The sequence below is a fragment of the Gallus gallus genome, chromosome 8 (assembly GCF_016699485.2).
Source record: "Gallus gallus isolate bGalGal1 chromosome 8, bGalGal1.mat.broiler.GRCg7b, whole genome shotgun sequence".
NCBI classification, from domain to species: domain Eukaryota; kingdom Metazoa; phylum Chordata; class Aves; order Galliformes; family Phasianidae; genus Gallus; species Gallus gallus.
Window position 1 is genome coordinate 9,937,943 of NC_052539.1, and position 9,186 is coordinate 9,947,128.

At 50.7% G+C, this 9,186-nt stretch overlaps 1 protein-coding gene across 1 annotated transcript; it reads right to left on the minus strand.

Annotated features, from left to right (window-relative positions):
- Positions 1–770: 770 nt before the first annotated feature.
- Positions 771–4,617, minus strand: LOC121111391. Its single transcript, XM_040704889.2, has 3 exons — positions 2,578–4,617; positions 2,230–2,299; positions 771–2,050 (listed from the first exon to the last, which is right to left on the minus strand). The coding sequence occupies exons 1-3, from the start codon at positions 4,501–4,503 to the stop codon at positions 1,887–1,889; spliced, it is 2,160 nt and encodes a 719-aa protein (XP_040560823.1). The 5' UTR covers positions 4,504–4,617; the 3' UTR covers positions 771–1,886.
- Between the last annotated feature and the right edge of the window lie 4,569 nt (positions 4,618–9,186).

Sequence of the window (9,186 nt, forward strand, 5' to 3'; positions counted from 1 at the left end):
CAAGTGGGAAGAACCATCATCCCCACCGTTGTACAGTTGTCCCCACAGAGCACTGTACCTGTTCTGCAGGGGCAGCTCAGGAGGTAGGGGAATTGCTGAGCAGGTGTGCCTGCATCATTGAGCAGGGACTCTTTGCCATTGCCACTGTCCCCCACTTCATCACTCTTATATTCAAATTCACTTTGTTTGCTAAAATTTAAACACTAAAAGTAGCAGTAGACTAATGTGGAGCACACCAAGTAAACCTCTGCTTCTCGTTTTTCAGCTGGTGTCATGCATTTTACTTTGAGATCACAAACTTCACAGTTGATTCCTTGTCTCTAACACTACATTTAAAGCCTTCTGCACAGCTTGACAGAGTTCATCTCAAATGCTGTCTGAAACTCATTCTAGCAGAGTTTTCATTAAGATGTATATGAAATAGATGAAATTGAAAGGCTAAAACTTTTTTTTTTTTCCTGAAATACAGCAAAATTTGATTCTTGTACAGCTGACGGCATCAAGGTTCAGGATTAAAAAAAAATGACTCAGAAGAGACTGCATTCTTCATTACCAAAGAATTTAAGAGAGATCTTGTCAATAAATTGAAGAAGGACTCCTTGGTTTGGTTTTTTTTTTTTTTTTTTTTTTTTCCAGTTTAGGGGAACTGTAAGACCCTCTCCTCCAAGAAAAAAGCATTTTAAGTCATTCTTTCACATTACGAGATGTTTACAGCACATTCTAAATGCTATCCTGAAATGTGGAAGAATGATTTTGAAGAGCTCAATTTTGATAATCTTTAATATTATGCATTAATTACAGATGGCTTAATAGAGCAATTATGTTATAGTTAAAAATTGTGCCATGGAGTAATAATGAAATATCATAAATAATTTCAATTGCAATGATAAAATATTTTTTTAAAAAACCACAAATATTTCAATAGATAATTATGTATTTCATAAACAGAATAAGGAGTTGTTTTTGCACATTTCAGTACTTCATCTGAAATAACACCCTGTGAGGAACTGACAACAGAGAGAAAAAGTTCAGCACACAATTTTCCTTCTTTTAGTAAAAAGCAAACATGTCTCAAAAATCATCACATTCTATAACCGAAATAAATGACTGCAGAAGTGAATGCAAGTCTAATTATGTACCACAGGTAGTAAATGTCATATTATCTTTCAGTGATTTTGAAGATAGAAGGTTCACTTGTGTGCTATTTCTAGTATGATTTTATTATGAACACTAATAAATAAGAGAAAATATGTTCTGACTTTTAACAAAATACAGCTTTACAGAGCAGCAGTTCATTTTGGTTAATACAAAATCTTGTAACTAGGGGCAAGATTGAAGTTTAAAACGCAGGGAAGCAATATTACTTCTGCTCAAACAAGAGCATAAATACAAAGTGTATTTTTTAAATGATTACTACCACTCTAATTCCTTCCCATAAAGTTAATTGGCAATTAACTTTCCTGATGATTGTAAGATAAATTTTAAAAAAGATTTTTTTTTTTTTAAATAGCTTCCAGTGACTTTCTAGTCACCGCCTCACCCCGCTGCCGCGCCCTCCCTCCGCCTCCCTCCCCAGCCCGCACCTGCCGGCGGTCCTGCACGCGTGGCAGCCCTGTGTCGGGCTGGGGATAGTCTTTCTCAGCCACTTCACCGCAGGGGATCTCACACACACACACACACTGGCTCAGCCGGCTCACTCTTCACTGGCCTTGCACGCCCACACTCTCTGCACTTGCTGGCTCCACTGACACAGGGATCCTCCACCCTGTGCTCTGACCCCAGTAGCTGCACTCAGAGTCCAAACACGCACGAGCGCTCAGATCAGACAGCACTTAGCCAGGAGAGTTAAGACAATTTAATCAGAATTCCCAATGGACAGGATGGAATCAGACATCTCTGGGGAGCTGCCTGGTGTTTGCAGCCTCGTGCCTCTCCTCTCGCTGTCCCCTGATGCAGCTGCAGGTGAAAATCCTGCTCAGAGCCCGAAGTGCATTCCTGATGACAGTCGGCACCTGGTGGCGAGCTGCTGCGTGTGGTGCAGCAGCGGTACCTGTGGGAGACAGAGAGCTGTAGGCAAGGCCTGCCTGCCACCCACCACCAGGGATTTTCCTTAGGAGGAGTGGCCTGGCTATTGCAGGGCACGGAATGCCGCCAGCCTCTGTGCCACTTGGTGGGCTGGCCAGCCTCGGCAGGCCCCTCCCTGGGATGGGTCTCCACTTGGTAACATACCAGGGCCATCCTCTGGTGCATCTCTGAAGCAGCCGGAGCTCTGTGCATCTCCTCTGCCCTCTGCAGAAACCTGTGTGGGGACAGCAAAACCACAGCCCTGTAGGCTCCTGGCCAGCAACACTCCAGGTTCCAGGGTCCCAGGATAGAGGGATACCTCCCTCCTGGCAAGTCAGACATGCCCCTCACTTGAAGGCAAGTCAGGTGTTACGGAGTGGATGTCCGCACTTGTGCATGGAACTGGCTGGAAAGGAGACAGCACCGGGCATCTCCCCACAGTGCACACTCCAGCAAAGCTCCTGCCTGTGCTCTGATTTCACACCTGCTGCTGACCACGTGGACTTTCCTCACCTTGTGCTGATTGCCTGTAGTTTCTGCTCCTTTGCATGCAGATGAATGTCCCTCGGGTCTGGGTTCTGCAGCCACAGGGGAAGCTGAAGGCGTGGTCTTCACCTCACCAGATGAGGAACCAGAAATGCTTGGTGGCACACTGGCTGCCTCAGCAGCATCTTCCTCGCAATTATCTTCCCATTCTTCTTCCACACCCTCCACGATATCAGGGCAAAAACAGGAGGGGGTGGGCATGCTCTCAGCCATCACTGCAGTGCTGGCATCACTGGCAGCGTTGTCGGTGGTCTCTTCCTGTGCATGTTTAATTCTAATATCCCGATTTTGGGAGTCACAAGATGCAGGAAAGTGGCGTCTTGTGGCGTCCACCCTCGATGTCGTGGCACAGATGGCCGGCATGCCCCAAGTAGTGTTGGCAGCACTGGCACTGTCATGTGCTGCTTGGGGCACGAGAAGCCTGGGCAAGCTCACACTGTATGGCTCAGAGATGTTCCTCTGCATCCTCAACATCTGCTCCCTCCTTGCCTCATCACGGATTCTGCGGATTGCTGGGTGAACTGGAGGACATCCATAGGCCTTCCAGTAGATCTCTCTGGGATCTTGCAGTCTTGATGGTTCTCCCAGAGCTTGCCCGGAGGACTCAGGCATGGCCATAGCTGGTTCTTCTTTTTCTTCTCCCTCGCACAATGACAGGAAGAAGGGTGCTTCACTGGCCACCTCCAGAGAGTGCGCTGCCATGGAACAGCCTGAGTTTTCTGTGTCCTCAGGAACTAATGCGGGCAAACGCCCAAGGTATCCTGCAGGCTCAGGACCTGCGCCCAGAAGAGAAGCTGAATGAACTTGTTCTGCCACAGCAGACAAGGCAAGACGTGCACTCTGCAGGTCACCAGATGACTGTCCTGCAGTTTCTGTCTCAGCAATCTCTTCCAAATCTTGCTGATTATCCTGCACTGCCACATCCCAGTTTTGGAACTCTCCCGGGGCAGGAAAGGGGCCCTCCACCCTCGATGTCGTGGTGCAGATGTCCAGCATGCCCTGAGCTGTGTCAGTAGCACTGGCACTGACACACGCTGCTTGGGGTCTTAGCAGCCTGAGCATGCTCACGTTGTTTGGCCAGGAGATGTTCCAGCTGGACAATATCTGCTCCTTCCTCGCCTCATCAGAAATTCTCTGGATTGCTGGGTGTACTGGAGAACACCCATAGACCTCCCGGTTGATCCCTTCGGGATCCTGCAGTCTCAGTGCTGCTCCCAGAGCTTGTTTGGAGACTTCAGGCACGGTGGTAGCAGTTACTTCCCTTTCTCCCCCCTCACACACTCTTGGGAAGAGCACTGTATTATTGGCCTCCTCTGGAGAGTGTGCAGCCTTGGAAGAATCTAAGTTGCCTGGATCTTCAGGCACTAATGTGGGCAGATGCTCCTTGTCTCGCTCTTTGCTGCCTGCCTGCCCTTCTGGGCCCTTCTGAGCTGATCTGGAACATGGTGTAGCAGCCGCACGAGTGTCTCTGGTGCCCTCCTGAGCTGTGTGGATCTTACCAGCCTTGGCAGCCATTCTGGCTGGTGTTCTCAGGCTGTTGGTGGGTGCGTGGCACCCTGGTACGGTCAGCTGCACTCCAACTCGTGGGCTTCCAGCTGCAGCACAGCTCAGGGACACCACGAAGTTTTGCCTGGGTCTGGCATGCGAAGGCACAAGAATAGTTGAGGAGACTTCCAGAGCTGGACCCCGGCTCTCAGCTCTTGCTGTTCTGTCCTGGACATGCAAGGTTCCCTGACGTCTTGGGGCAATCTCTGGGAGTCTCCTGCCACTAACACCCACAGCATGTGCTCTTCCTCTTGGAGAAGGTGCGAAAGAGGCTGCTGCTTGCAGAGAGGGCAGCAGCTTGGGGGCATTAGAAGATACTGCCGCACGCCAGGGTGCAGCGGCCGGCATTGCTGCCTGCCTTGAGCGAGGCAGCAAGGGTGGCTGAGGCTGTCTCCCGCCCGCCTGCAAGAGAAGCCGAAGAGAAACAACAAGTGAGCGCGGTCCTTCCCGCTCACGCTCCACGGAGCACCGAGGGCAGCGCTCAGCCCGCGGGCGGCTGCCGCCCCGCCCCCCACAGCCGAACCGGCAGAGAGCGGTCGCCACGCAACGGGGGAAGACATTCGGCCCCGTCTCCCTCGGGCTCTGTACCTGTGCGCGGCGGCTCCCCGAGGCCCGCGAGGTCTCCGGGCCGGGCAGCGGCGGCAGACGGACGCCGCGGAGGGACGAGCCCGGGCTCCGGCTATCCGACGGCACCGCTCGCGGCGTCGTGCGGCCCACCTGTGGGGAGAAGGAGGCGTGGGATGAAGGTGGCGAAGTCGCCACCGGCGTCCCCCGCGACGGCGACTTCAAAGGCCGCCGGCGGCCCGGCCGAGCCCGAACCGGCTGCTCTCTGCCTGTGGCAGCGGAGCGGCCGGGCCCGCCCGGGCCTCGTTCGTCACGGCAGTCAGCAGTACCCCAGGGCGTCCCCCGGTCAGAGGCGCTCAGGGCGCACCGCCTCACCCCGCTGCCGCGCCCTCCCTCCGCCTCCCTCCCCAGCCCGCACCTGCCGGCGGTCCTGCACGCGTGGCAGCCCTGTGTCGGGCTGGGGATAGTCTTTCTTCTCCCGCTTCGCGCTCATCTCCGCGTCCTCGCACAGAGGCACAGTCGCAGGCACCCAGGGGAGCTGCTGCCTCCTCACGGAGCCGCTCTCCTGAGAGTGAGCGGCACTCTCTCGAGGGGACGCTGGCCCCTCAACGCAGCCCTGCGTCACAATGGCCTTTGGGCACGATGCAGGCCCGCATCACAAAGCCCCGGCGCTGTGCTCCCCTCTTCCCGCTTCCCTCGGGCATCTCCATGGCCGCCACCGGACCTTTTTCAGCGGCGCCATCGCTGTCGCTGAGGGGCTCACCCCCGGCTGTGCTCGGGCCGTTGAACCAGCTGGAAATGGCCGCATCCGGCACGGAGCGGCCCCTGCCCTCGTCTCAGTGCCCAGCCTGGCCAAGTACACCCGGCCCAAGCTTGCCGGTCCGCACCTCAGTCCTGTCTTTGTGTTGCAGCTCTCCAGGCCCCGTGTAGAGCTTGGATGTGCCGCGCTCTGTGGAGGAGCCCACACTGGAGTAGGAGGGCATGGCCTGAAGGACTGAGGCTGCAGTCTGTGGAGAGCCACGTCAGGAGCGGAGTGCGGGACGCAGCTGAGCCCCATCGCAGGGCTTGGACTAACTGCAGGGCCTGCCACAGGGGCTGGAGCAATTGTGGGGCCTGTCACGTTATGGTCAGATCCAGACACTTGCACTCCAGGGTGCTGAATCGCGTTGTTATCCATGGGCCAGGCCCCCGCACGTTACAGTGATCTGTGTCTCTCTAGAATTGCCAAAGTGACCCGCATATCTTTTCCAGATATTTTGTTTTTCATCATTCTGCAGTTGTTCGAGGGTAACGTTACAAAACCCTGGAAGCTGTGCACTTTCACCAGTGATGAACAAGAGCCTGTAAAAAATCTTGTAAAAAAAAAATACAACCCGTGCTTGTAAAAATCTGTGTCAGTGGAGGTGACCCACTCTTTCACAGCTGATGTGATGGAGTCATTGCTGAAATGCACCATCCGCCACCTCACTGTGCTCACATCCGCTGTTTGATCTCCATATACACTCAGCAAGTGTTGATGAATTTCTGTGGTTGCCATTTTGTCCTCATCGAGGAATTCATTGACACACCTTTGCTTCATTTGCAGTGTCACCCCAGATGCCGTTTTGTCAGACTGCTCCTGTGCAGGCATCTGTCGTGTGACAATGAAATGTAACAGAATAGTGGTGGGAAGGTTCAACTTCTATGTCTGTACCACCAGCATCTACTTCTGGTGTTGTGGGACAATATAATAAAAATGGAGGCTTTACTTTTGTAGCAGACCTCATACTTTGGCAGATTTAGATCTGCTAACAATCCACAAAGAAAATAAAATGTTTACAAACATTTTGCCAGGAAGATTCAGCTTTAGAGGCCAGTTTTGCATTTCACGTTAGCAGACATAGCGTTGGAAGGAAAGGGGTCTCACAAGTGCTGGTTGACATTTAAGCATCATTTCCAAGCTCAGGATTGGTGAATTCCTAAGAGATAGAAGTCAGGCAAGAATGGCAGGTGACCTGCATACAGCCTTTCACCCATGAGTACTGAGGGAGGCGGCAGAAGTGAGTGGCAAGCTGCTCTCTGTCATCTTTGGAAGGTCTTGGAGAATGGCAGAGGTGTCTAAAGACTGCAGGAGTGGCAGCATCACTCTGGTCTTCACAAAGGGCAAGAAGGTGGATCCAAAGACAGGGATCTTTTAGAGAGGGTCCAGCAGAGGGCCACAAGGCTGAGTAGGGGCCTGGAGCATCTCCCTTATGAGGAAAGGCTGAGAGACTTGGGACTTTTCAGCCCAGAGAAGACTCACAGGTGATCTCATCCCTGTCTATAAATACCTACAGTGGGGGAGACAAGAGGATGGGGCCAGGCTCTTTTTGGTGGCGTGCAGAGACAGAACAAGGGGCAATGGGCACAAACTGGAACACAGAAAGTTCCATACAAACACGAGGAAGAACTTCTTTACTGTGAAGGTGACAGAGTATTACTGGAACAGGCTGCCCAGAGTTTGTTCTTTAGTGTCTTCACTGCCATTCAGGCTTCTCAAATCTCTTGTGTACCTGAACTTCCAAGTGGGAGCTGGGAGCAAAATTCCATGGCATTGGATTTTGGGTATGAAGGGTAAAAGTGTTTTTTTTCAAGGGATTATATAAATCCTCTTTCCTGTCTGCTTGCTACCTCTACAGACCTCAGAGGATGTCAGCCCACAATTACTGCAGGAGCTAATGAGCTTAATGGCCAAGCTAAAATCATCAAGATTATTTGCAGAACACCAGAAAATGCCTGTCTTTGAAAGAATGGCAATTTACAATAGAACATCTTGAACGCCATCAGTTCACCAGTCCACTTATAAGCATCATAAATCCAGAGATTGTGGATGATTCTTTTCTTTTGCTGATATAAGGAACTGTCACTATTTTACTGTGTCTCAAGTTTAAAATCAGTGTTTTGCCTGTTAAAATGTGTGTTTGCAAGCTTCTCTGGAGCAAACTCAATGGTCATTTATTTGCTTGGCTACAAAAACAAGCAGAAGGGGTACAGTCTGAGCCAATTTTCAGTTTGAGCCATCTCTGATTAAGAGAAAACCCCGTTAAAGTTGATTTCTTACAAGATGGATATCTTCAGGTTAAAAGATAGTTTTACATTTTCCTTATTTTAATGTAAGTATTGTGCAATTTGGATTTTTGAATATATTTCATTAGTGATTAGTGCAACCGCTTGCTAGCAAAGAGTTTTTGAAATAAGATCAACTTTCCAATTTGGATGCAGAATCTGCAAATATATATTGGTCCATAAAATAAATTTATGGACATAACTGGGAATCACTTGTGTCTTTATTCAGGCACTGAGACAGAGGGACAGACAACAGGACTATCTAAAGATTCAGGAAGGAAAAACAGCGTTTACTCTCCATAGTTTACACTAAGTCTGATAATATTTTCTTTCATTCCTGTATTTATTTACAAATTAGGTCGAGAGAGGTATATTTTGCCCCTCTACACTGGACTGTGTGACCACACCTGGCGTACTGTTTCTGGATGGGGAATCCTAAGTACAGGAGAGATGTGGACCTGTTGGAGGGTGTCTAGAGGCAAGCCACAGAAATGATTCCAGGGATGGAACACTTCTCCTGTGAGAACAGAATGAGAGAGCTGGGGCTGTGCAGCATGGAGAAGAGAAGGCCCCAGGGAGACCTGAGAGCAGCCTTTCTACCTCTACTTCCTCTAGCCTCTACTACCTAAAGGGGGGCTATAGGAAGGAAGGGAACAGACTCTTTCATAGAATCACTCAGTTTGGAAAAGACCTTAAAGATCATCAAGTCCAACCATGACCTAATTATACTACCCTAACTAGCAACCCTCCACTAAATCATGTCTCTGAGCACCACATCCAGACAGTTGTTAAAAACATCCAGGGATGGTGACTCAACCACCGGGGAGCCTATTCCAGTGCTTAATAACCCCTTCTGTAACAAAGTTTTTCCTGATGTCCAATCTAAACCTTTCCTGGTGCAACTAGAGGCCACTTCCCTTCATCCTGCCACCCGGCACCAGTGAGAAGAGACCAACCCTGCTCTTGCTGCAATCACCTCTCAGATACTGGAAGAGAGCAATAAGGTCTTCCCTCGGCCTCCTTTTCCCCAGGCTAAACAGCCCCAGTTCCTTCAGTCTCTCCTCATAGAGCACATTCTCTAAGCCCTTCACAAGCCTTGTTGCCCTTCTTTGGACCTGCTCCAGCACCTCCATGTCCTTTCTGTACTGAGGTGCCCAAAACTGAACACGGTACTCGAGGTGGGGCCTCATCAATGCCAAGTACAGGGGCAAGATGACTTCCCTAGTCCTGCTCACCACACCATTCCTGATACAAGCCAGGATGCCATTGGCCTTCTTGGCTACCTGGGCACACTGCTGGCTCATATTCATCCGGCTGTCCATCAGTACATCAAGGTCCCTTTCCATCAGACAGCTTTCAAGCCACTCCTCCCCCAGCCTGTAG